This window comes from Gopherus flavomarginatus, chromosome 5 (assembly GCF_025201925.1).
Source record: "Gopherus flavomarginatus isolate rGopFla2 chromosome 5, rGopFla2.mat.asm, whole genome shotgun sequence".
In the NCBI taxonomy this organism is placed as follows: domain Eukaryota; kingdom Metazoa; phylum Chordata; order Testudines; family Testudinidae; genus Gopherus; species Gopherus flavomarginatus.
Genome location: NC_066621.1, coordinates 68364409 through 68392356, shown reverse-complemented (window position 1 = coordinate 68392356; position 27948 = coordinate 68364409). Strand labels below are relative to the sequence as shown.

The 27948-nt window shown below is 42.0% G+C and overlaps 1 protein-coding gene across 1 annotated transcript; it reads left to right on the top strand.

The window, feature by feature from the left end:
• The first annotated feature begins 6682 nt into the window (after window positions 1–6682).
• ARL14EP (ADP ribosylation factor like GTPase 14 effector protein) lies at window positions 6683–19967 on the top strand. Its single transcript, XM_050955503.1, has 4 exons — window positions 6683–6781; window positions 12181–12689; window positions 14942–15072; window positions 16087–19967. The coding sequence occupies exons 2-4, from the start codon at window positions 12267–12269 to the stop codon at window positions 16313–16315; spliced, it is 783 nt and encodes a 260-aa protein (XP_050811460.1). The 5' UTR covers window positions 6683–6781; window positions 12181–12266; the 3' UTR covers window positions 16316–19967.
• The last annotated feature ends 7981 nt before the right edge of the window (window positions 19968–27948 follow it).

Genomic DNA, 27948 nt, shown 5'->3' with positions numbered 1-27948 from the left:
TGGGGGCTCGTCCGGGATTCCTTCTGGTGCGGTACCTCTGTCCAGTGGTCAGACCACTCATATATGAATTGGCAAGGCGCCACAGGAGATTTCTCCCAGCCAATTCAATATTGAGGGGTCGTGTATTGGACAGCAGGGTAAACGCCAGTTGGAGGGCTCCTGTCAGACACCATGGGTCAAGGGACTAGCGTGCCTCTTGAGAGTCCGTTGGGGATTGTAAATAAGTTATGGAACGAAGAGAAACTCCCAGTACAGACAGGAATGTCTAGGAAGAAGTTGTACACACTATGTGTAAGGAATTGGACTGGGTATACCACGGTATTGGCCGACCCGGAGATGAGGTGGCCTTCGTATGGCTCTTTCGAACAGGCTGCCTTAAGAGGAGTAAAGAGCCAGATCGAAAAAGACCATCCGGGACAGTTATGTTACTGGCTTTGTTGGAACACAGCAGCAGAGCTGTGGAAATCTTTAAAAATTATGGCAGTCAGGTACTCTCCCGAGAGTGAACCCCCTCCAGGTTATTTCGATGAAGGGTGTAGACCACGGCGTGTTTTGACTCGTCAGCTGGTCCCCTCTGCACCTGCCCCTATTCCTCCGCAGGGGGACTCTCTCCATGTAGCAGAGGGGAATCTGCAGAATCCCAAATTGGAATTTCTGCAGAAGGATGAGGAGGAAATGGAGGGGCAAACCTCGGGAGGAGTAGTTACTAGGCTAATGTCCAAACAGATACAGCAGGGTGCATGCCCCCCCCTGAGGATAGCCCAGAGGATGTCCCCGTCAAATCTCTTGCGAGTAATAAAAGTATAGTTAGAGAGATGCCTTTACAGGTGCACCACCAGCTCAGCCCATTCCCCAGGCCTGGATCAACTACGGGAAACAGCAGCAGCCGCAGCAAACTCAGCCTCCTCAATGACGGTACCCCGGGGGCGAAGACAAACAATGTGATGGTCTTATTTCCTTAATGTCTTTAGCCGGCTCCTTTCTCACTTTCTCCCCTCCCAGCAAAGAGCCTCGTTTAACCCTTTCAGTCCAGGGACTGCCTGTCTCTTTCCTCATTGATACTGGGGCTACTTTCTCTCTTTTAAATCATGCCCCCTCTCCCTGGCTATCCTCTGAGGTTAAAACTGCGACTGGGGTGGAGGGCAACCCACAGTCTCTGGGACTCACTTTGCCTTTGAATGTTATTTATGCTGATAAATGTTTTCCTCACCGTTTTCTTTTTTCCCCAGCTTGTCCGATCCCTTTGATGGGCCGGGATTTACTCTGTAAGCTTGAGGCTACTTTAACCTGCACTCCTGAAGGGGTAGGATTATTGATGACAGTGTTAGGAGATTTGGCCCCTACTCAGGGTAATTGGGAAACACCCCCCTCTCTCTCCCCTGACCTCACTGACTTGCCTTCAACCCTCTGGGGAATTTCTGACACTGATGTTGGCCTGCTCCTTTCGGCAGAGCCCGTAAGGATTCAGGTGAAGCCTTCCTTAACCCCCCCGTCAGTCCCTCAATACCCCCTGTCGCTGGAAGCCCGGGAGGGCATCTGCCCCATTATCGAGGGATTCATTGCACAAAAGCTAGTCCGCCCTCAGCGCACTCCCTGTAACACCCCTATACTGCCTGTCAAAAAGCCTCCTAAAAAGGACGGAGACCCTGTTCGTTGGCGCTTTGTACAGGATCTACAAGTTGTTAATCAGTATGTGGTCCCTCTTCATGCAGTAGTTCCTGACCCAGCTATTATCATCAGCCAAATCCCCTGGGATGCTGAGTGGTTCACTGTTATTGACTTAAAATCAGCTTTTTTCAGCATTCCTGTGCACCCAGACTCTCAGTATCTCTTTGGTTTCACCTGGGACGGACAAAGTTATGTCTGGCAACGACTTCCTCAAGGCTACAGAGACAGCCCCACGATTTTCAGCCAGTGCCTCCGCCACGACTTGGAAGGTTTCACCAGTCCGCAGGGATCCACATTGGTCCTATACGTAGATGACATCCTATTAGGTAATCGCGAAAAAGCTGCCCTCCGCATCGATGGTAAGGCACTTTTATTATACCTACACACCAGAGGCCACAAGGTAGACCCTAAAAAGATTCAGTGGGTCACACAAAAGGTCCGATATCTGGGCTTCCTGTTAACCCCAGAGGGAAGACAGATGAACCCAGCCCGCATAAAGACTATTCAAAACTGCCCTCTACCGAACACCAAGAAACAACTTCGAGGTTTCTTAAAATTAATTGGCTTCTGTCGCCCCTGGTTGCCGTCCTGCGGGGAGTTAAGCAAACCGCTCCACCGACTCACTGCTAACCTTGCTCCTGACCCTTTGCAGTGGTCCCCGGACACTATTCAAGCCTTTCAGTTACTCAAGGACAGTGTGGCCTCCTCCATGTCTCTCCGCCCCCCCCAATTACAGCAAACCCTTTCACCTTTTTGTCCACGAGAGGGGCGGAATTGCTAGTGGTGTCCTTACCCAGCTGAGCGGGCCCCACCATTTCCCGCTTGCTTTTTACTCTCAGCAAATCGACCCTGTCGCTCAGGGAACCCCATCCTGCACCCGAACTCTGGCAGCAGCTGCCCTGCTGATCACAAAGGCAAAGAGCCTAACCCTGGGTCATTTTACCACGGTTTGGACCTCTCATGCCTTGTCAGCCCTTCTGCGTAGGGGCACAACCCAAGTCTTTTCGGCCCATCGTCAGCAACAGCTAGAGGCCGAACTCTTAGAAGACACTAACCTAATTTTTGAAAGGTGTGGACCCCTTAATCCAGCTACCTTGCTTCCTGACCTGCCAGTCCTCCAGGATCAGCACGACTGTGTGGAAGTAGTTTACAGCATCTTACAGATAAGAGACAACCTGTTTGATGTGCCACTGGACAACCCCGATTGCATCCTCTTCTCGGACGGAAGCTCCTTCTATGTTGATGGCAAGCGTTTCACTGGTTATGCTGTCACCTCTGAATGGGACATTCAAGAAGCCGCCTCACTGCCAGGCAACTGGGGAGCCCAAGCCTCTGAACTCTATGCCCTGGCCCGAGCTTGCCAGTTGGCTGCTGGTAAGACCGTTACCATTTTTACTGATAGCAAATATGCTTTTGGAGTTGTGCATTGTCATATCCACCTCTGGAAGTTTCGAGGTTTCCAGACAGCTGCCGGTAAACCCATTCAGCACCTCCCCCTCATCCACAAGCTTTTGGACGCCCTCCAAAAACCCTCTGTCCTGGCTGTAGTTCACTGCCGGGCCCATACTAAAGATGATAGCCCCGTTACCCGTGGGAATGCCCTGGCTGACGCCTCCGCTAAGAAGGCTGCCACCTTACCTTTAGCCATGCCCACATTGGCTATTGCAGCCTCCTCCTTTACTCCACCGCACCCCGTACCAGTACCCGCCGCTGAACTACAATCGTGGGAGAGCCTCGGGGCCACTCTGGTCAAAGGGACCTGGCTTATGCCAGATGGCCGAGCCTGCCTCCCTCGCTCCACATACCCCGTGGCAGTTCGCTGGCACCATAAAGGGGGTCACTACGGCACGCACGCCCTCGTGAACACCATCGCTCGCTTTTGGTATGCTCCAGGCATTCAACCCTATTGCCTATCAATAGTGAAAGCATGCAGCACATGTCAGCGTAATGGACCTGCTCCACCTCTTAACAAAATTAAGGGTGGAAAACCTCCGCCTGCTGCTCCATTTCAACATCTTCAAATTGACTTTGCAGATATGCCAAAGGCTTTTGGAAAAAAGCACCTCCTTGTTTTGGTTTGCCCTCTGACTTCCTGGGTCGAAGCTTTTCCTACTGCTAATTGTACTGCTGCCACAGTGGCGAAAATTCTTCTTAGAAACATTGTACCCCGTTTTGGCATCCCTCTTGTGCTCGACTCAGATCGCGGACCTCACTTTACTGGTCATGTCCTTGGCCGTTTAAAACAAGGACTGGGCATTTCACACTCCTTTCATACACCCTACCACCCCCAGTCTAGCGGGAAAGTTAAGCGTATAAATAGGGAACTTAAGTTTACATTGGCTAAATACTGTCAGGAAACAGGATTAAAGTGGCCTCAGGTACTTCCCTTGGTCCTGTTTCACCTTTGTACTCGCCCAACCCGCGCATTGGGATTATCCCCCTTTGAACTGCTCTATGAACACCCCCCCTTTTCAAAGGCGGGGCGCTACCACATGCTGATGTTTCACTATTGGGAGGGGATCATTTAACCGCGTGTCAGTTTCTCTCCCTACAGGCTCGCCTCCGTACCCTTTGGAAAGCCTCGCAGTTTTCCCAGACCGTGCCGCTGGAGGAACAGATCCACCCGTTCCAACCAGGGGACTTCGTCTGGGCCAAAAAGTTTGTTCGTGACGACACCCTCCAGCCAAGGTTTACTGGACCCCACCAGGTTCTTTTAACAACCCAGACTGCAGTGTTCCTGGAAGGACGCAAATCTTGGATCCACCACTCCCACGTCAAGCCAGCCGTAGTGGACCACAGTGACGGACCAGCAGCTCTTGTCACCACTGAGGACACTGCCTTCGACCAGTGGACCAGCTTACCTCTCTCAGACATTAGACTTAAATTGACTCGAAAAAAATGAGAGGACCCTTTATTCTGACAACTGTATGTTTTTTTTATGCTTTTTTAGTTTATTTTCTGCTTATGAAGAATGCTGTGTTTTTGTAAATGACACCTACTCTAACACTTTTCAACGTACCAAACACCTAAGGGAAATGGCTAAAAACTACTCCTCTGGCCAGCCACCTTATGATTGGTGGGGAGCCTTATGAAATTGGCTGCCCGGATTTGGGTGGGTTAAAAAAAAAAAACTCTTGGTGGGTGTTGTTGGGGCCATAGTAGTCCTTATAATACTGTGTTGCTGTATTCAGTGTGTCCCCTCCCTCATAAACTCATGTAAGTCAGTTTATTCTTTTCCCACTTCAGCTAAAAGCCTTACTCTCTTCAAATTGGCCCAGGCTAAAATTGCCAAGCGGCCCTTGAGATCTTAAAATAGGGTGTAGCTTTTTGATTAATAGTTATCTCAAAGCTACAAATGGAGGAATGTTGGGTCTAAACTTTTGGTGAACTTTGGGGAGCCAAAACACACCCAGACTGACTGTCTCTGCATAATCCTTCCTGAACCCTTTTGAACAAAGCACTGACCTGCAAACTACTCATGACACCCCCTTTCCCTAGTAGCCATTAGCCTTTATCTCTATGCATTTACTTGTTAACTTGCTTTTCCTGTAAAATCTTGATTAATTATGCATGACCATTATCTTTTGTTAATCACTTTGTTTACTTCTGTGTATAAATATTGATGCTCACCCCTAATAAAGGGGCCACACTTAATCTAAAGCTTTTTAGAGCTAAGGATAGTGTGAGCCCGTTGATCAACGCATTGGTGTCTGGTCTCTGACAGAATTGTGTGCCCCATACCAACTCCGCACGAACTCGGGTGCTGGAGAGGTGAGTGAGGACTTGCTTTATTACCTAACAACCCGAGGGACACCCTGGGCTGCCAGCTCCCGCCGGCAGCTCAGACTCCCTCTCTGTCGGAGCAGCAGTGGCCGGTCAACCATTTAAAAAAAAATTGGGGGGCGCTTTTTAGCGCCCCCAAATCTCAGCGCCCTAGGCAACCGCCTAGTTCGCCTAAATGGTTGCAGCGGCCCTGACAGTATCATAAGGTCATGATTTTGTGCCGGGGCTGCTCATTTTGAAACATTGTGGAGTGACCTTATTGGAATGGAATTTTTGTTTCATTTCAAAATGCCTCTGTACAAGTTTATTTTCGATATTTTATTCATTTTTACTTTTCATATACAGCTTGGGGTAAATGTTATATACATGTTGAACTCTCCAGATTTGGAACCAATTTTTTTCAGAAGGGTGGAATTCCTGTAAAACAGAAATATCAACTTTCGACCAGCTCTTAGAGCATTGGTCTGCGGGGTGGATGCTGCCCTGGGTTTCTGAGCCTCACCCTGATCATTTGCTACCTCTACATCTCGTTCTCATTTCACACTGGAGAAGGAAGAAGAGTGGATCGGGTCAGGTCAGTTCCCAGCTCTGGGCTGGGCACTATTGTTTCAGGCTGGCTGTAGGTCCACACTGCTGCACGGGATGCCAGAGCAAAGCTTCGGTTGCCAGCCAGGCTCGAATGCCTTGACCAGCCACACGCTTCCTGCGCCATCCGGGGCAAGCCCCGACGCTCTCAGTGCAGGCCTGGCAGAGCTCTGGGGGCGGGGCGGGCAGAGCGGTCCGGCCGGCACAAGCCCACGGGAGGGCAGACGAGCGCCGCAGCTTTCGCCGAACTGCTCCAAGCCGCCGGTTCTGCTCTGCTGGGCGGTTACCAAGGCAGCCCCGGCCTCAGCCTGGGAACTGGGGCCAGCAGCCGCCCATCCCCCACGCGGCCGGGCAGTCACGAGCCCCCGAACGGTATAGCCAGCAGGACGCCTCGCGCTGGGTTCTGGGGGCGGGGCAGGACTCGCCTCCGACTCCCCGTCGGAGGACTGCAGCCCGAGCCCCTCGCGCCCAGCCAGGCTCGCCACGAAAGCAAGCAACGCGCAGGCGCAGCTTTGCTTCGCTTGCGCAGTAGCGTAGTCACGTGGGCGTCGCCACTCGCCTTTCTCTGGGGGCGGTGTGTGGCGCACTACACGGCAGCGACTCTCTAGCCTTCGCGGGGGGCTCGGTACTCTGTGGTGCGCGGCGAGGTTTAATGGCGGCCCCTAGTACCGCGGCTCTGGTGGGGGGCACTCGGGAGTCGGGTTCCGGGGTGGCGGCACAAGGGCGGAAGAAAGTCTACGGCAAGGTACGGGGCGGCGGGGGAGGGGTTGGTGGAAGGCTCGCGGGGTGGGGGAGTCGGAGCCGGGGGGCCCAGTGTGGCTGCCCTTAGCTGCGTCTACACCCGGGCTAGGTGGCGTGGCTGCAGTCGGGGGGAGGGGGAGGTAGATTTCTTCATAGCCCTGAGCTCCGTAGCTGGGTCGATCTGAGTTTCTGGGGTAGACCAGGCCTCAGTGTCTGCACCGCTCTGTTCTGCAGCAGGCTGCGCATAGGTGTATTTCCTCTTCTTTTAAATGTACTTGCTATTAACTTTGATCTCTTGGTCTTGTATTATGGAATTGCCTACAATGTACATCTCTGTCACCAGCAGTGCTTGTGTGATTTTTGTCTCTAATAAACCTTGCTTTGCTCCAAGTTTTGTCTCTGTATGCAGTTTACTCTAAAATCAGTGATTTTCCCCAGCCGTGTATCTAAGTGATTAAATAAGAGTCAAATGCAATATAAAGCCGACTTTGGTAGTACAGTACTGTGGTACGTTTAGGTAGATAACTGAAAGCTCCAGCTTAAGTAGCATTTATCAAAAGTAGTGGTTGATGTTGTCTCAAAACTAACGCAGGTAAAACTTCAAACATCTAATAAAGCTGGCTATAACTAGTACCACTGTTTGGATATATATGAGCAACATGCTCTTCTGCTGTAAATAAAAAGCAGCAATTTGACATGCCTGATCTCTGTCTAATTGGGAATGGAACAACCTGAAGTTGAAACTTCTGGCTGTTCTCCCATTTTCTCCTCATAACGCAGTCTAATTTTATTTCATTTCTTACCACTTTTGCTTCAGTTTTCAGCACTTGTTCCCTGCTTTCTCACTGTACTACTCCAAGTGTTCTTGGCTTGGCTTATACAAGTGCTTCATTGTGCCTTGAACATTTTTGTCACACATCACTTTGATCTGTTTCGGTTTGCACTGTTTAAGCAGTAAGTGCCAATTAGGAAATCCTGGAGACGTGAATTCAAGCTATTTAAAAAAAAAATAAAAAAAAAGCTCTATTTATTGTGTGAAATTTTGTTCTGTTCCATTTTTGCACTATTCTAGATTAAAAAGAATTGTATATACTACATTTTTCCAGTTTGGAAATCCATCGGTTACATGTATGTCAACGAGTCACACACAAAACAAAGAAATGAGAACTAAACTTATTGTCCTATAAACTTTGTATTCTTGTTGAATGCAAAGTTTATAGGACAATAAGTTTAGTTTTCATTCCTTTGATTTATATGTGACTCAATGCCACATAGTATTCTTGTTGAATGCACCGTTGTGTCCCATTTAAAAGGTGCTTTCTCAAAGCAGAGCACAGTTGGAGCTTCAGGTAGCAGAATCCTCCATTAGTGCGGGTGCCTGCCAAGAACAGCAATTTGAAAACTGGATGGAAGTTTCATTTTAAGGAAAATGGATGCAGGTGAACTGCAAATACTTCTATAGTATTAATCTACTTTATTATTTCAAGTTCAGCTTCCAAGTATTCAACTTTTGAATGCATGTGCAAAATTGGGAACCTGTTTAATTATATATTGACTGTGTAATATGTGCTGTTTTTAAAGTAGGAGGGGCAGGAATCATTCAGGCATACACACATAGTGAAGGATAAAACAAACGCTTTTTTTTTTTTTCCTCCAGCACATAGTCAAATCTAGACTACCCATATGCAGTTTACACCACTTCCAGAATCATTCATTGTTTGTTAAATTTAACCCAAAGCAGATTTTTGGTAAAGGCCATAGAACTAAATGTTTTATATTTTATGTAAATATTTGATTTTATGGTTGTTCTGATTCACTCTAAAATGTAATCTGTAAAGTACAAGAATACTTGTCTAGCAATTCTTTTTGATATTTAATCTTACAAGTGAGGTCATTAGCAAAATAAAGCTAAAAAAAAGATTGGAAATCTTACCATACTTAAGAAATTGATCAGTACAGCATGTACTAAAGTAAACCCTGACAAGTATCTGAGTTGTTATATTTTTCAGCTGATGAGTTCTGAAAACAAAGAGTCAACAATTTACATACCAGCCATAAGACTTACAGCTTTAAAGGCCCACCGTCAAAGATCAGTTCTGTCTAGGGAAGAAATCACTTTCTGTTGCTCAAAGTAAACAGTAAAATTCTAACAATTCAAAAATATTGGCAGGGGTAGTATTATCTAATTTGCAGCAAAGAATCCTGTGGCACCTTATAGACTAACAGACATTTTGGAGCATGAGCTTTCATGGGTGAATACCCACTTCCTCAGATGCATGTAATGGAAATTTCCAGGGGCAGGTATATATATGCTAGCAAGCATGCTAGAGATAACGAGGTCAGTTCAATCAGGGAGGATGAGGCCCTGTTCTAGCAGTTGAGGTGTGAAAACCAAGAGAGGAGAAACTGGTTCTGTAATTGGCAAGCCATTCACAGTCTTTGTTCAATCCTGAGCTGATGGTGTCAAATTTGCAGATGTCAAATATTATCTAATTTGTTTACTTTGTTCACTTGATAGTTCTTCCTTTATAGCCAGTTTTGTTGTTTTGCCTGATGTAGTCAGTCATTTTGGTCAGTTTCTGTGGCTCTCTTAAAAAACAAGGGAGAGGAGAAAAATATGTTAAATAAAAATTTGGAATAAAATTTTTTTCAAAGCTCTTAAGTCCCCATTGGTTTCCAAATGTTATGTAATTGTAGAAACAGAGGATAACTTCTTCCATTTCAGTCATGCAGCCCTTAGGAGCTCTTCAGGGCCAGAGTGTCAATCAGTTCTCACATAGTTAAGCAGACTTTTCAGATAACCAAGAATTTTGGTTAAGCAGAGTTTAGATCTATGTTTGACTGTAAATACATTCCTTTAAATACAGGATTGAGGGCTGCAGCCTGAAATCAGTTAAGCAAATAGCCAATGCATTTCAAATATAGCCAACAAAAACAAATTTGCTTCTCTTAAAATGAAAACCGCGTCTATTTCTCAACCACTTGAGTAGTGTCAAGTTTTTTTGTTTTTTTTTTTACTGTTGCCATAGCATTGAATGCTATTGCTGAGGGTTCTGGTATGTCTCATGGAATTTTTTTAAAACTCAGAAAATTAACATAGCCTTGCTTAATTGTAAAGCCTGCGATAATACACAAACCAAGGCACAAAAATGTTCAGGAATAATAAATATAGTAAAAACTATTATTCTGTAGTATGCTTACTTCTGTCTTCAAACTGCTATAGAATTGTGCACTGGAAACTGGTTTGATGCTCACTGAAAATAGTGCCCTAGAAAGCCATTTGGTTTTGGATTTTTACTTTTGGAAACAACTGTCTCATGCAAGACACCTGTGAACTGTGTCTGCAGTGACTAAATGGTAACATTCTGATGTGTTCCTCATTTATTCATATTTATATTTTAACTGTAACTACATTTTGAACATATAGGTAACATTGATGTTAGGTTTAGGAAAACTCTGAAGCATTACAATCAAGGGGATTTCTGCTGCAAAAATGCTGCATGCAATTGATTTTCATGGTCTCTGTTTTTAAAAGATATATTATCTAGTCATTGTCCTGTGTCAGGTAACCTTTCTAACCTTTAGACACTTACATAAGCTGCTAGCATCATTTTTATATTGGTTAGGGTCTGAAACACTTTTTTTCATTAAATATTAGTTTTTATTGTTGCTAGAATATTACATTTTGTGTGCTGAGTATCTTACTTTTATCTTGTTGGAAGCAGTAACTCAAGTAGTTCCAAAATACCTTTTTCCAGTGTACAGCTGGCTTTTGATATAGCTATAAATAAAAGATTGATAGTATTGTCTTCATATTTAGCTAAATATGTACACTTTATTCTTGTTAATGTTTCCCAAGTTATATATTTGCCTAATCCTTTATTTAAAAAAAAAAATCATTTGGTTGAATTTATATCTCTAAGTTACGTTTATGTTCTTAGTTCAAGATTACTTGTGAGTGGGCTTGGCATTTTGAAAAGCAAGTTAACTCAATATGAATGCTTCTGTCATAACATTTTTCCCAGATCTGGACCTTAGCGTCCAAAATATGGGTGTTAGCATGAAAACCTCCAAGCTTAGTTACCAGCTTGGACCTGGTAAAGCTGCCACCAGCCAGGAATCTATACAGTGCCTGGCGCACTGTGGTCTCCCCAAAACCTTCCCTGGGGGACCCCCAGACTCAGATTCCTTGAGTCTCACAACAAAGGGGAATAAACCATTTCCCTTCCCCCTCCTCCCCTCCAGGTGTTCCCTCCCTGGGTTCCTGGAGAGATATACAGAAGCAAGCTCCATGAATCTAAACAGAGGGACTCCACCCTCCCTGTTTCCAGTCCTGCAAAACACAAGTACCGAGATAGCTAATCTCCCTTCCCCCTTACCCATAGGGTATGCAAAGTCAGGCTTAGTAAATCTAACACAAAGAGATTTTCCCCCTGACTTCTTCCTCCCACCAATTACCTGGTGAGCTGCAGACTTAATTCTCTGGAGTCCCCACTAAAGAAAAACTCCAACAGGTCTTAAAAGAAAGCTTTATAAAAGAAAGAAAAATACATAAAAATGGTCTCTCTGTATTAAGGTGACAAATACAGGGTTATTTGCTTAAAAGAAAAAAAATGAATAAACAGCCTTATCCAAAAAAGAATACAATTTAAACATTCCAGCAACTACACACATGTAAATACAAAAGAAAACAATATAAACCTATTATTGTCTTACTATTCTTGTGCTTACAACTTGGAAACAGAGATTAGAAAGCCAGGAGACAGAAAGATCACTCTCAGAGCCGAGAGGGTCAGACACAAGACAAAGAACTTGCACACAAACTTCCCTCCACCCAGATTTGAAAAAGTCTTGTTTCCTGATTGGTCCTCTGGTCAGGTGTTTGTTTCCCCTTTACAGGTAAAAGAACATTAACCCTTAGCTATCTGTTTATGACAGCTTCTTAACCCTTTGGCTTCAAGCGCATGCAACTTGCACCATTGTGTTGCCCTGGAAAATCTCTCAAAGCTTTTATTAAACATTTTTACACTTTTAAGGACTAATGTTGGGCTTGCAACTAGCTTCGATGTGCGTATCTTACCAAACGACAGTGTATCTAAGATAGTACAGTTGGAATTTGTACTTTTCCATAGATGAGTTTAGATATTTAAAGTAGGTCAACATTTACCATAAACATGAATACGAGCCTCTCCCCTTCCTGAAAGGACTATAAATATATACTATAGCTTAATTTCTGAATAAAATCCAACATATCCTCAGCCTTATCAAGTATAATACAAGGAAATAGAACACTAATATTTCTTAAAACTTAATTTTAGGGTTTTTAACACTTGAACCTAGTCTCTCAAGCTCACAGATAAAGGTTTGCAGCACAAATCTGATTGATTTTAATGCTTTCTCCAGGGTGATCCTCATAGAAACTACTAAAGACTACAAAGAATTGATTCTAGGCAAAGTAACAGTGAAATAGATTATACTGATCGAGTAACATGGATCCATGTTCAGTTGGAATTCAGCTCCATACTGCTAATGAATGTCATAAAATATACTATACCCGTCATGCTGGCTTCAAGACTAAGCAAGATCTATCTTCATCCGATCTATTACTACTTCAGCTTAGGACTGGAATGACTCTTTCTGAGAACAATACAATCTGCTTCCATCATGCAAAAATTTACATTGACAAATTTGAAGATCTGCAAAAATCATGTTGTGACCCATTTAACATACACAGGAAAGTATCAAAGAAAAACTTGCGTGCAATCGACTTAGATGATGCAGCTTTTCTAAGTGCCAAGTTTGGAAGACAATTTGTACCTGGTTGGAAGCTTTGTCCAAAGTGTACACAGATAATCAATGGAAGTGTGGATGTTGACACTGAAGATCGCCAAAGAAGGAAACTTGATTCAGACGTATGTATATGGATCAATTTTTTTCACCCCTCTAACCTCTACAAGCTAATGGGGTGGGGCTTGATTTGAGTCCTACATAAAGAAAGCTCTTAACTTGTTTCCTTAAAATGTGAAAGTTTTTTTAAATTTTTTTAATGTACAAGAGATAATATTTATAAACCTTCTTTTAATGGGTATGTACTTTAAAGAGAGACCATCAGTCTCTTTTGTTTTTATACTAACTTTTTTTAAAAAATCTACTTTCTGTCTTGACGTTTTAGGGAAAAAAAGGGGAGGAGGTTTCTGCTCACCCGTAGATGTGTGTAAAGGTATCTTCTTGGGCTACTAGCTAACAAATTCTAACACGTTACTAAAATCTAGTGTAGACAAGGCTGGATGTACTTTTGATGTGTTAAACTGATCCTGTTAAAAGATCACACTTTTCCCGGGATTTTAATGCCACTGGCTTAGCATGTGATAAAGTGTTCACTGTCTGTCTACAGTAGATATTTAGAACATGTTAGCTAACCTGTGCTAACATGCTTGTAAGTCCTAGTCTAGACTCAGATATGTCTACATTGGCAAGTGAAGGACACAACTTTTGTCATTGAGATGTTAAAAAAAAACAAACCCTCCCGAAAGACAAAAGTTTTGTCGATGACAAGTGCTAGTGTGAACAGCACTTTGTTGAGAGTAAAGCTGACAAACAGCGGCTACACTGCGCACCTATTAGCGGCATGGCTATAGCGGCACAGCTGTGTCACTAAAAGCTGCGTAGTGTAGACATAGCCTAAATCATAGTGCTGCTAAATGTTCAGTTTGTAAATTTTTTTTGTACAATGCTGGCTTTTTTGTCAGACTAAAGTATTGTCTAATCCAGCAGTTCTCAAACTTCATTGCACCGTGACCCCCTTCTGACAACAAAAATTACTACACGACCCCAGGAGAGGACCGAAGACCGAGCCCCACCACCAGGGGCAGGGCCAAAGCTGAAGTCCAAGGGCTTCTGCCCTGGGCAGAGGGCATGTAACCTTAGCTCTGGGCAGTGGGGCTTGGGCTTCAGACTTCCTGGAGCCCAGGGCCAACACCAGCCTTGGCAACCCCATTCAGATGGGGGCGTGACTCACTTTGGGGTCTTGACTCACAGTTTGAGAACCCCTAGTTAATCAAACAAAATCTGAATGATACATTAATTGCAGACATTTTCAAAAGTATTGCATACTGTACAGAAATCATTCTTACCACAAAAAATTGGCTGGAATTGTTTATGGTGGACTGAGTCTGTGATGTTGTGGTCTCAGTCCTACAAGGTTACTGTACTAAATTTGGCATATTTGTACTGCTGAACTTGACAAAATGACTTATTGTGTTACTTGTCTAGAAGGTAAACAAGACAAACTCATTGGTAGGAAGGAATCGTCCCTTTATGTACATACATTATTTCAGAAATATGGCACAAAGTTTATTTTTATTAGTTTTACTGTATATCCTCAACATCCAATAGAATTGGTTTAAGAATTTCTGCATTTTGACTTGTCATTATCTGAGGCGCTATCCAGAACACGTCCGATCTCCTTTTTATTATAAAAATTCTCATCAAAAGTTTAGTGGCATCATGGGACAGTTTTTCAAATTCTACTACTCAGCTGATGTAAATGTGTTTAATATTTAAAATTACAAGCCATTTTCCTGTACATATTAACTCTTTGGAGAGAATTATTTCTTGATCCAGTGATGTGAAGAAATGGAGATGGAAACTTTTTTCTTATGTATTCAGAGGTTATAAGAGAAGAAATGGAAAACCAAAGACTTAATGGGAATAAAACCAGTATGTTAATTTACCATTTTGGGTTGCAGATTATGCTTCTAAGAGAAGATAGCCTTTGAAATTTAGAATCAGCTGTCCATATAGCTATAGAGCATTCCCAAAAACTATATTTTAACAACAACAAAATCTGATAACCCTTATTAGGAAAGGGATAGAGGTCAGAGTGAGTGAGAACCAGAAAGTAAGAACCCTTACAATTATTAAAGTAAAGCTTATATTACTATTTATTCATATAACTTGCATCTCTAAGGGTGGTACGGTTACCTCGTGTAATTGTTTTCTTTTAAGATTCAGATTGTCCACTGCTGATAGGTGCAGCACTTGGCCTCAGCTTTGTGCTTAACAATTTACTTGAGGCTTCACAACATCCCAGCTTGATTGTCAACTCTCCTATGGATTTGGTTTGGTATTAATATTTAAAATGAAAATTTCTATCTTTGTTCAGGGGCGAACAGCTAAAGCTTTGAAGTCCTTGCAGTTTGCTAATCCAGGACGACAGACTGAATTTGCTCCAGAAAGCAGTAAAAGGGAAAAGAGAAGGCTACAAACAAAAAGCACATCGGTTAATTCAGACAGGTGGGCTGTTTACTATGTTAGTTCATGTTTAAAATTTGGGATGTTTGGATTCTCTTTCTTTTTTAAAGCTTGGAGGAGTGATGACAAAACTAAGCCTTTATTATATAGCCCAATCTCATTTTTGAGGTAACCTGTTAATTTTGTTGCAATGTATAGAATATTACAATAAAATATTTTGTCAAACCAGAATAGAATAAAATATTAGTTAAAATGTGGCAACGCTAACTGACTGAATGTAGACGTAGCAATTAATTCCATGTATTATTGTGCAAAGTAAAGTGTGACGGTAGGCAAAACAAACTAAGCCAAATAATGCAGGCCTTATGAGAGGGAAATATTCATGCGACTAATCACCTTTCATTGCACTAAATTCAGTATAATTCTTGTCACACTTCTAAGGCATAAAAAAACTATATATATAAAAATAAATAAAAATCTTCCAAGTTAGAAAAGGGTTATCCATCATTTTGGGCAAGACCCCACAACTTCAGCTTTTTTTAATGTGGTTTTCCCACACATACACTTGGCTTTTTTTGTTTTCACTTTTTGGATTGACTAGAATTAACTGAGACATAAGCTCTGAGTAAAGTGTAAAAGGAATATTTCCTCAGCTGTCAAAAGTACATCGTATATTGTTGTGTACAGTCTCTTGAAATGCAGCTCTACCTCTTGCAAAAGATTATTTTTTTGTGTATTTGTAAACTGAATTGCAAGTGGCTTAATATGGAATGATGGTAAGGAAGAGATTGAGAACCTTCCTGTTAACAATATCTGCTCAAAAGAGCTACAAAAATTGTGGCTCCAGTTTTCAAAGGTTTTAATGTACGTGGTTGGCAATAAGCAGTGAAGTATGTGTAATTTTTAGAATGGCTTGGTGTTAAACCTTTCAGCACAAGAAAATTGCTGACAAAGTTTAATTCCTCTCTTCGTCCATTGCTAACTATTTGTAATCAAGTAAACTGGAAGGTCTTCTGTTGTGAATTCTGCAAGTAACAACTGTTTTTCATTATACAGGCAAGTAATCCCAGCAAAGAGTAAAGTCTATGATAGCCAGGGACTTCTGCTTTATAGTGGGATGGACCTCTGTGACTGTCTTGATGAAGATTGCCTGGGATGCTTCTATGCTTGTCCCAAGTGTGGTTCCAACAAATGTGGAGCTGAATGCCGCTGTGATCGCAAGTGGTTATATGAACAAATTGAGATAGAAGGAGGAGAAATTATTCGCAATAAGCATGTGGGTTAATTTATAAATTTTTGTGTTGCATTCTAATACAGAATTTGATGGTCTAATGAAAAATCAGTGGAACCTATCATAACACACATGAACAGTCTGTTCAGACTTTTACAAATTCATTGGTTGATATGATTTTAGAAAGGTTCTTACTCATACTAATTGTGTATTGTCACACTTCATTCCACCTTGTACTCATTCATACAAACCAGCAAAAAAGGGCTGGAACAATGCAGTGCTTGACTGTTCATGAGAGTTTGAAACTGAGTGGCTGGTTAAGTGCTAAAAGAAATTTGGGATTAGCCGCTGCATATGCCCTGCTCTGTAAGGAGGGCTCTTTCTCCATGCATCTCTCCTTTCTCACCTCTCTCCTTGAAGACTTAGTAAAAACAAACATGAACACCATCTTTTAAAAAGAAATGTAGTCTCTTTTTAAGTTTAAAATGTAAGCAGTGGCAATCATGACCAGTATTAGCAGGTGTATAACAAATAGTAAATGCTGTATTTTCTAAAATGAGTCTTGGGACTGTTATAACATAGTTAAACATCTAACAATATAGGGGCTAAATCAACATGTTCATTGCACTGGTTTGCTATAAATATACTTTTAAAATATAAATAAGCTCTGTCCTAATTATTTAACAGTATTTAGCACTTAGGGGGTGCTCTCTCACAGATAGCAGTTGAAGTTTCTGCTAGTTGCACCATTGTAAAATCCTGACTTTAACACCAAAGGTATAAAGACTGTCAGCACTACTTATACAAACCCATTGTTTTGGAACTTGATAACTGGGATGTGTGCTTAAAAAAAAACAAAAAAAAAAACCCAAACCTTTCCTGAATGAAACTTGGCACATACTGTGTCTATTTGGTTTTGAAATAAAACTCAGTAACTAACTGATTCCTAATGACAGGAGCACAGGTATGGAGGCAGGACTCAGCAACACATTGTTTAAATAGATCTTTCCCAGGTAACCTAGCTGTGGTTTGTCTTCTGTTTTTCGTTTGTTCGGGTGAGGGAAGGGTGCCTTTCTTTTGAAGATACCTGAGTATTACAGCACGTTTGCTAAAAATATCTTTGATTCCAGTTGAGAAGGCTAGATCATCTTTCCTGCTATGGCTACTCTGTGCATCCTGCTTAAACAATCACTTGCAGATTCTCGCTAAATAGATGAATTAAAGTGGCTTAGAATCATAGGCCTGGTCTACACTGTGGGGGTGGAATCGATCTAAGTTACGCGACTTCAGCTACATGAATAACGTAGCTGAAGTTGACGTACTTAGATCTACTTACCATGGTGACTTCACTGCGGTATGTTGACTGCTGACGCTCCCCCGTCGACTCCGCCTGCACCTCTTGCGCCAGTGGAGTACCGGCGTCAACAGGAGAGTGCTTGTCGGTCAATTTATTGCATCTTCACTAGAGGCAATAAATCAACCTCTGCTGGATCGATCACTCCGGAGGTAAATGTAGACATCCCCATACAATGCTGTTACAGCCCCAACCGTCCTGTCCTCAGTCAGGATACTGGTTATGGTCAGTTGCTGACGCTGGCCCTTGAAACTATGGATAGTTGACAAAATGTAGAACAACCTGAACGCTGCTCACTTCCACTGGGGACTGGTTCAGCAGTGGACAAGAGCAAAGCCATCTTGCAACCCACTTCCTAAACTGAACTGAGTGAGCAAAAGCTGAATCTGGCATACTTTACATTTGTGGCCATGTGCATGTGTGGCATCTGGACTGTAGTGACTTCCATAACATTTGTTATCACAAGCCTATGATGGAATTGCTTCTCACTGTTTCGCTTCTCTCTTCAGCTGCTACAGGGGATCATAGCATAAAGAAACTACTTTGTGATATAGTTCTGTAACCATCTGCCAGATTAAATATCTAGTTTTACACGCAAACATTTTTTCATGTTCTTTGGAATTGTCAGTGCATTGACATAATTTGATGTACTGCTTTACTATAAAGTCGTCTTTGGTTTCTAAATAGACTTGTAGTTAATTCTGTAGTAAACGAAAGTTCAACGTGGCTAATCCACAGTAGACTGAACTGCATATTTTAATGACTTTTTTAGGTAAAGGTTTACACATGCAGCTGAAAATAGTCCAAATGTCTTTCCTCTGTTGTTTAGACTAAAATAGTCAAACTGCTGTGCAAACCAATTGGGTTTAAATAATTTCAACCAAAGAGTAACTTTATTATATCTAGCTTCAGACAGAATTAAGATTTCACATCTGAGATTTACAAAACTCCTGGAAATAAGATTTTATAATAGAAATGCTAATAAATCCTTAACAAGTAAGACCTAGCAGCTGTACAATTGAACATAGCATTGTTTTTGAATAAGAGAAACATAGAAACATAGTCTTACTGTGGCTTCAGACTTATTTTGTCAGACTTTTGGACTATTTTGCATAAATTTTGCTCAAGGATGCCATGTAACTATTGCTGTTTGAAGGATTGTCTTGGTAAAATTTTGTAATCATGTAATTTTGCTGTTTAATACAGGGGTTCTCAGGACAAATTTTTTGGTGGCCTCAGAGAGTGGCCACCAATTCTTGCTGGTGGCCACTCACACTTTTCCCTAAAATACTTAATTAACTTTAGGAAAAAATAAATATACACGTCCAAATCATTGTAATTTATTTTTTACTAGCTAATAAGCCTGTTGTGAAAGTGATATTAACAAACATACAAGTATCACTTTTCACAGCAGACGTACTCAGCCCCAGCAAGCCTGGGTACAAATTAAGCCCTTGATGGAGGGGAGGAGGGCCAAGAGAGGCTGCAGGGGGCTGCATCCTAAAGCTCCATGGCTGGAGGATGTAGCCCAAAGCTGCTCAGCTGGGAACCCAGGGCTGGAATCCGAAGCCCTGTGGCAAGAGCCTGCCCCTTGCAACCTCAGGGCTGAAGTCCAAAGCCTGAGCCCTACTTCTCCTGGGATGGTGAGGAAATCACTGGCTGCCTGCTTCTCCAGCATTGTGACCCAGGTGTCTCCGGGGGGGGAGGGGGGAGGGTAACCCTGCTGGTGGCCCCAGTAACCAACACCAAGGCAGTGCATCCAGGAGCACCAGGGAGGGCCACTGCTTTGTACTTTCGAGCTCTCCCCCCGCCACCCCCCGCCCTAATAACAGTCCAGGAGGCTGTGGCTGCATTTGAGAAACGCTGGTGTAGTATAGGTATTTTCATTTCCAGGAAATGATGTGAAACTCAGGAAGTTTGTAGCTGTAGAACTAAGATTTCAGATTTCTGGTTGGTTGTATGTAAAATTGCTGTTGCTAACTTCATGGGTTTATGCTGACATCTGCTGGTACTCATGAAATATTAAACTCCAAATCAGACTCGTACTGAATTTTAATCTGCTTACTTTTAAGAAAATGTTGGATGTTCTTTTCTTTTATCATTGGATTTTTGATTCATTCAGTGCTAACTATGAAATAATTCACTGAAATGGAATGTAAAAAATCTCTTCACATTCGAAGTTCGGGTACGTTTCAGAGTAGCAGGCGTGTTACTCTATATCCATAAAAAGAACAGGCGTACTTGTGGCACCTTACAACATTAAAGCACAATCTGACTCCTTATGCTATCAGCTTTATAAGAAATCTTGTAATTTTTCATAATCAAATGCAAATAAATTACAGTAACTTTTAACTTGGTCAAATGTACGTAGTCTTTCCACTTACTACTTCAATAGTAATGTTATGTACATGTTTGAAGTTAAATGAAGAGTTAAAAATTGTCTTCAATTACCATGCAAGTAAAAATAATGTGGCTACTGTTAGTCTAGCAATTCACCGGAAACACTGGGTACTTTCAGTGGTTGCTTTAGACAGGAGTGCCTAACTGAAGGCTGTCCTTAGTGCAGGTTTCACTGTAACAGGAGCAGAGGAACTCTTAATTTGCTCAGAACTCTGTTCAAATACCAAATTTGCTGCTCCTTCTAGGAAGTAGTCTCAAGGGATTTTGTTTCTCTACTCAGTTTCATTCCTATCCTTATTAAAGTCTAAAGATTATATACTGTGAGAACATGAAGGGGCATTCTCTGATATCTCCATCTCCATAAATCAGAAAATAGGTGTGTGGTTACAGCATTGTTAAGTTAAATGCTCAAAGTATAATCATAATTGAAAATGCAAGCCGTAGTCATTTGATTTGCTGATCTCAGTGAGTCTAATTTCTGAAAACCTGCCATTTTGCCACAATATGGAGATGTGCAGACCAGTTGGAAGAGAAGTGAGGACCCTGTGATCCCCATTGTATGCTGTTCTCTTGGGACTGAGGATTCCGTGAGATGCACTTAAGTTCACTTTTAATTCTTCTATCGGGACTAGGGTTCGTCTTCCTTTCCTTCTTTTCTTCTCTTCCCTTCCCTTCCCATGGAAGTTTGGGTGATCTGCTGGAACTGAAGGGTAAACCTACTTGGATTGAGGTTGGAGATGAGGAGCGCATTCATACTGGCTCCTGCAGAAGAAATGCTATCAGGGACTTCCTATTGTGGTGTTAACGAAGTGCAGAGTGAGAAGGCAGGTAAGCAAATGCAGAAAGGGCCACCCTTGCTCTTTGGTCTGCCCTACTGCACGGTTGTGGAGTCCAAATGAAAGGTGTCTGCTCTTAGATGAATAATGCTGCTGAGATGACAATTTACAGAGGAAGAAACCATCCTTCCCCGCCATTTTTGCCTTACAACGTATCTGCCCAGGAGCTTTTCTTCATCAGTGATAACCTTGCCAGTCAGACATTTAATAAGTAATTTCATCTCTAATTCTGTACCAACCTCCTTTCTTCACAGTGCATTATAAAAATGAGAATCCTTGCTTGTTCCTTTAGTCTTTCATGCTTGTTGTGGGAAGAGCAAAGACCAGTGAGAGTGTAAATAAGGTGGCATGCAACATCAGTCTGCTATCTCTGCAAAGGCAATGCAAAAACGTATAGTCTGATTGTGTTGTCAGAAGTGATTAGCAATAGTTAATTGTGACTTTTTTTTCAGGCGGGCTCAGTTGTATGAATATCTTATCTTTTGCCTTTATCAGTGATCATTTAAAAAACTTCAGTCTGCTCCTCTTCTAGTTTATGCAGCAGGGTCACAAGCAGTGCATGTTTCTTTAATGAGACTCTATATGATACCCAGGCTCTATAAGCTTGTTTCGTAACTGCACTTATCATTCTATAGCCTTTAATGATTAGAGCACAGTAGTTTGGTTTCCTAGTATCCTGCAAGTAGATGAGCTCTATAACATGAGGTAACAGTTGCCTGCTTGCTTGAGTAGCCTGTAAAATGAGCTCTTCCCTGCTACCTATACTGTGGTTACTAGAGCCAAAATCAGAGAGATCAATCTATTGTGAATCTTAAACAATGATTTACCATTGTCCTGAGGCCTTCAGTTTCTGCTATGAGAAGTATCACGCCTGACACTGGTGTCATTTAGTGGAATGAACAGCATATTAAAGAGATGTGTCTGAAAGTGTGTACATATAAAAAGAAAAGCTATGGTCATGGTATAAGGTAGGAAAGCAATGGCTCTCACATCACCTATAGAAAGTAGCCAACTGTCTCTAGATTGTGGTAACATTCATGCTGAATGCCTCCCAGTGCTGCTGTTCTTTTGTTAAAATGAAAGCCAAGCTCCTGTCCCTGATGGTTGTGTTAGTATAGCACATCACAGGGACTGGAGACTGTTTCATGGGAAAATTTGTTGAAGCCTGATCAACCTGAGACAGGAAATAGACCAAAATCATAATATGGGCCACAATGTAGTTTTTGGTGATTGCCAGCAGGCCATAGTGGAAAGGTGCAGGAAGAGGTTAAGAAAAAGACAACAGGCTAGAGTGAAGCAGTGTTGGCAATAGGAGAAATGGACACAACAGTTTGAAACATGACTATATGATGACAGGGAAGATGTTAGCATAGGACGCAATTGTTGCAATCATGCCCCATCTCCACAATATGCAGTGCTAATTGGAATGGTTCCTTAATACCTATCCTTCCAAACCTTACCTCCCATACCTTTCATGGGAAAGACTACAGTGCAAAGCCTGTTTTTCCATTGTGGACTTCTCTGTGGTAAAAAGTTCTGTCATAGACTGTAATCTAGGGGTGTCATAGTATCTTTCCCCAATCTGAACCTTAGAGTCCAAAAGTTGGGGTACCAGCATGAATTCCTCTAAGCTTAATTACCTGCTTAGATCTGATAAGCTGCCTCCAATCAGGAATTCCAGTGCCTGATACACTCTGGTCCCCCCAAAACCTTCCCTGGGGACCCCCAAGACCCAGACCCCCTGGATCTTAACACAAGGAAAGTAAACCCCTTTCCTCACCGTTGCCTCTCCCAGACTTCCCCTCCCTTCTCTTCCCCTCCAGGTGTTCCCACCCTGGGCTCCTGGAGAGAGAGACAGATTCACGCTCCCTGAATCTAAAACAAAGGAATTCCACTCTTCTCCCCTCCCTTCCCCTTCCCTGTTAAGTACAGACTCAATTCCCTGGAGCCTCAACAAGGGGAAAAAAATCAAAACAGGTCTTAAAAGCAAAACTTTTAATAAAAAAAAAAAGTAAAAGTTATCTCTGCAATTTAGATGGTAAAAGTTACAGGGTCTGTCAGCTTATAGAAACTGAAGAAAAAGCCTCCTCCAGCAGAAAAACAATTTAAAATACTTCCAGCCAAATACACATTTGCAAATACAAAAAACAATCAACTATAACCGCCTTTCTTACTAAATACTCACTATTCTGAATATATAAGAGACTGTGGCAGGGAGATTGGCAAGAAACCTGGTTGCATGTCTAGTCCCTTCCAGGACCCAGAGAGATCAAAACCAAACCCAAAAAACACAAACAAAGGCTTCCCTCCACTGAGATTTGAAAGTATCTTGTCTCCTGATTGGTCCCCTGGTCAGGTGTTTGGTTCCCTGTTTGTTAATCCTTTACAGGTAAAAGAGACATTAACCCTTAACTATCTGTTTATGACAACGGGAGGGCAAACTACAGCCTTTGGGCCAGATAAGGCTTTCAATCCAGCCTGTGGGATTGCCTGCCCTGGCCCCACTCCACTCCCAGAAGCAACCAGCACCACGTCCCTGCGGCTTCTGGGGAAAGGAGGGACAGAGGGTTCTGTGCACTGCCCTTGCCTGCAGGTACTGCCCCCCGCAGCTCCCATTGGCTGGGAACGGGGAACTGCCGCCAGGAGGAGCTTCGGGGGTGGTACCTATAGACGAGGGCAGCATGCAGCGGCGCCACCTGCCCCACCCCACCCCATTCCCAGGAGCCACTGCTGAACATGCTGGCCACTTCCGGGAGCGCCACAGGGCCACGGCAGGCAGGGAGCTTGCCTTAGCCGTGCTGCGCGCCGCTTCCACCCTGGAGCCACTTGAGGTAAGCAGTGCCGGACCAGAGCCCACACCCCTTCTGCACCCCAACCTCCTGCCCTGAGCCCCCTCCCACACTCCGCACCCCCTTGCACCAGAACCCCCTCCTGTGCCCCAACCCCTTGCCCTGAGTCCCTTCTTGCACACTGCACCCCCTCCCACACCCCACACTCCTTCCTGCATCCCTGCCCCAGTCCTACATTCATAGTCCTGCATACAATTTCCCCATCTAGATGTGGCCCTCGGGCCAAAAAGTTTGCCCACCCCTGCTATAATCTGTTTGCACTCCACTGTGCAATTGCATCTACAGAGACATAGATGAATGATTTAGCTCCATCCATTGAAAGTCAAAGGTGGGATTGGTTTTCTGTAGATATCTTGAGCACTGAATCTCCAGACAGTCACAACGTTGTCCCATCAGTGGATCTTCCAGCCCCAGCTCTAATCTGCCCTTGCTGCTCACTTGTTGGTGTTGCTAGACACGAACCTCTTCATTTCCTCTAGCTTGTATTCATTTTACCATCTCAGAAGGCTCTCAATGCTGTTTTCATTTCTGCCCTCATATGCATCCAGGTTGTCAAACAGCAAACTCCAGAAGCTTTAGGATATAGCCACCTAAACTGATGTCAGGTGTCCATGCTGGGAAATGGTCAGTATGAACACTGAGCCCATGGATTCTGGGATTTACATAAGAAATTCCATAATCCTTGGGAGAAAGGTGAGAAGCCCTTACAAAAAGAACCCCTTTTCTAGATGGTGACAACTCTCAGGCCCTATGCAATAGCTGCCAAGAATGCACTCAGGCAAGCAAAAGGAAAATAAGTGGTTGATGCAAAACACCATTGTGATGACATAGCTAGCTGTTGTGTAGATATAAACCAAATTGTGTACTTGTAAATGGTTAATTTGATGATGCCCCTAAGAAATATCACAGCTGGGTTTGCTACCACAACTGTATTGCAATGTGATGAACCTTTTACCTGCATTTCATTGGAAGTCTTGATAGAGCAAGCACTTAGAAAAGACTTCTATGCATTTTTATCCACTGCCAACATCATACAGTAGCTGCAGCCTAATACCATTTAAAAAGCAGCATTGGCAAATTACCACAGTCTGCTGTCTGAAATATCAGTCTTTCCATATGCTTAAAGTAATGGTGAGATACATGGACATTTCAGTGCAATTTTGGTTCCTGTGCTTTTTTAAAAAAAATCTGTCAACATTGGTCAAACAAATAAATGGTGTTTGGGAAGATTATTTAAAGAGATCTCTAGACTCAAACAGTCAGTGTGAGTGAAATTAACTGAAAATGTAAATCTTTATGGTGCATGGGTTTCTCTATGCCTTGTGATTCTGTAAATGAATCAGTACAGTTTATTAAATTTGATGAAGTTTAACCAAATAGAACAGACTTCCTTAACTTGGCTAAGTTGTACTGCATTATTAAACTGAATAATACGACCGTATAAACTTGCAAGTCATCTGCTTTATTTCCTCATTTTAAAAATTCTTCATTTTGTTCCACGTCCAACTTTATTACTAATCTTGCTAGACTAAAACACGGTTATATTTTGGAATTCCACAGTCTTGCTTCATCTATAAATCTCTCAAACAACTAACGGCATACATAATTTTTTTCCCCCATCATACATGTATAGTATTGAAAGATTATTTCTTCCCATCCTCACTTGAAACTAATTGTATGTTGTTAAGGTGCAATCGCCAATTTTTATGATTTACTATATGGCTATGACTTAAAATTATGTATTTTATAGCATACTCCAAAGCCCCCAACTTTTGATACTCTTTTATAAATAACAGAAAAGCAAAATCTTTTATAAACCAAGTATTACAACCTTGAATTCCACATGCATTAAAAATATAAGGCATAATGACAAATAAACGTAAGTTATTGTGTTTAAAATTTGTCATTAGAAAAAGTTTGCAAAACCAAAAATAGTATAAAATTTACACAGGTGCCATCTAGACAAAGTTGATGTACTCAAGGAATTAATCACAATGAAAGAGCAAACCAAAATGGCTTAGATGGTACTGATTTATGATACTTTCTCCGAATACAATGAGTTGCATGCTTTTCTTTTTTCTCTCTTACCTGCACAATATTCTGAGTTTGTTGACGTGAATACCACTTTAGGACTGATCTAACTTCTTCTGAAATCAATGAGTGTCATATTATTGAATTAAATAAGTTAGATCAGGCCCTGGTAGCTGAGATGTGAAATGCCCTATTTTTCGTGGTGGAGTTGATGTTTTTACACAGTGATAAAACATTTCCTGGGATGCTGTCTGTTTAATTGATTCAGCAGCTAATGCTTCTACCATGGGTATAGCAGATTCAGGTAATTAATTATTGAGAGAAGGGATTCTGTTAATGTCTGCCAACACCTATGCTACTGAAAGGCATAACATAAATAATGCATGAATATATCTCAGGGAAATGAGTTGAGGGTGAAAGTGAATGATACCTCCAGCAACTAAAGTAAAACAAGTTCCCTTTGCATAAGTGCTCTTCTTTCATGAAGGGATTGTATAAACTGCTCTCACAAATAACCAATTTTAACTGCTACCTGTCAGCTTTTTATAATCTTTCCCCCTTTCTTCATAATATGGTCTTGGTCAAATTTTAAAACATTATGGATGCCTTTTTCATTAACTGACTTTTCATGCTCATGAAATAAGGCTGCATAACACTGTCTGAAGCTGAGCATTTGAGGTGGGCAAGCTGAACAGGCTTCTACCTTTAAAGATCTACAAATGCATCTCAAGCCTGACCTTGAGCCTCCTTTTTGGCAGGACAATCCTGAGACTGGAAAAACATAAACTTAGTGTTGAGCTGAAGTTTAGGCATTTAATAATGTGGATAAATACCTAGGTGCAGATTGAAGTCATCAAAATTATTTCACTTATGCCCTGGGCATACTTGGAATCCAAGTTTCCTGATGTGAAAGGTCCTCTGATGCCTTCCATCATGGAATAAATTGAGAGGTATTTTCTTCAGTAATAACTGACTCCAGCGGGCACTGAGAGAGGAAAAATCTTTGATGAAAATAATTAGTGGAAGAGTTAAGGTTGTGCAGGAAACCTTAACTTCAATATTTCAAACTTCAGTTTGAAACCTGAATTTTTTTTTAACTTTTTTTTGTTTGGTTGGTTTAGTTTTTGTTTATAGACTCCTATAAATATTTCACAGTACGGAACTGAAGCACAGAGATTAAGGGCCAGGTTTCAAAAGAACAGACGTGTAGGGGCACATAAAGCAGCCACAACAATATGCCTGCTTGGGGACACAGTTATGGTTACACAGATTATGTGGGCAATTGCACATTTGGTTTTGTTTGTGTGTGTCCTTTTAAAAATCTGTCCCTAAGGGACCTGAACACCTCCACACATGGATGAACCCAGAATGAGAAAGCATTAGTTCTACTCTTAATCCTGTGCTCAAAGCACAAGAGAGAGAGATGTGCATGCACGCACACAATCATTTCATTCCTCTCACCTGACTTTGGAGTTTCTTTAAAAAAGAAAAAAAAACATATCTTTCCAGGTTCTGGATTATTTTCCATATTTTTATAATTGTGAGGTGTAAGGTATTTTCCAGTTGCTTTCTCAGTTGCATTTATTAAAGTATAGACATCAGAAAGCTCACCCAGACAAATTTCCTATAGCATTCAGAGGGGACTTAATCCAAGGTTTGCCATAATCTAGGTCAGTAACTTTCCCCCAATAATTCTTCCTTATGAGACGCTCTAAAAGTTTTGACTTGCCTTCCAAACTAACTGATCCTGTTGGGAAATGAAATTGATTAGGATGACATGGATAACTTTATTTCAATGCAAGCCTACAATTGGATCAAGGGTTAAAAGCATCTATAATTTTTAAGTATTAACATTAATGGGGTAATCAATTTAAAAATCACAATTTGTTGGAGTGTGTTTTGCCTTCTATTGTTACAAGTGACACCTAAAATTACTGTAATAGAAAAAGAAATGAGTAACAAATGTTTATCTTATTTAGGTTTATTTACTTCTTGTATTTGATGGTAATTTGTGCATAGTCAACAACATTGATTCCCAATAGAGAGCTATTCAGCCAGTCAGTCAGTTTAAATGCTTACTGACGTTGTTTCACACACAGCAACAGGGAAGAGAGAAACAATTTTTAAATAAAAAAATACAATAGTAACACCACAAAACTTTGTTGGGGAACTGACACCAGGGGCACTTGAAACTACCTCTACTCATTTCATAAACTG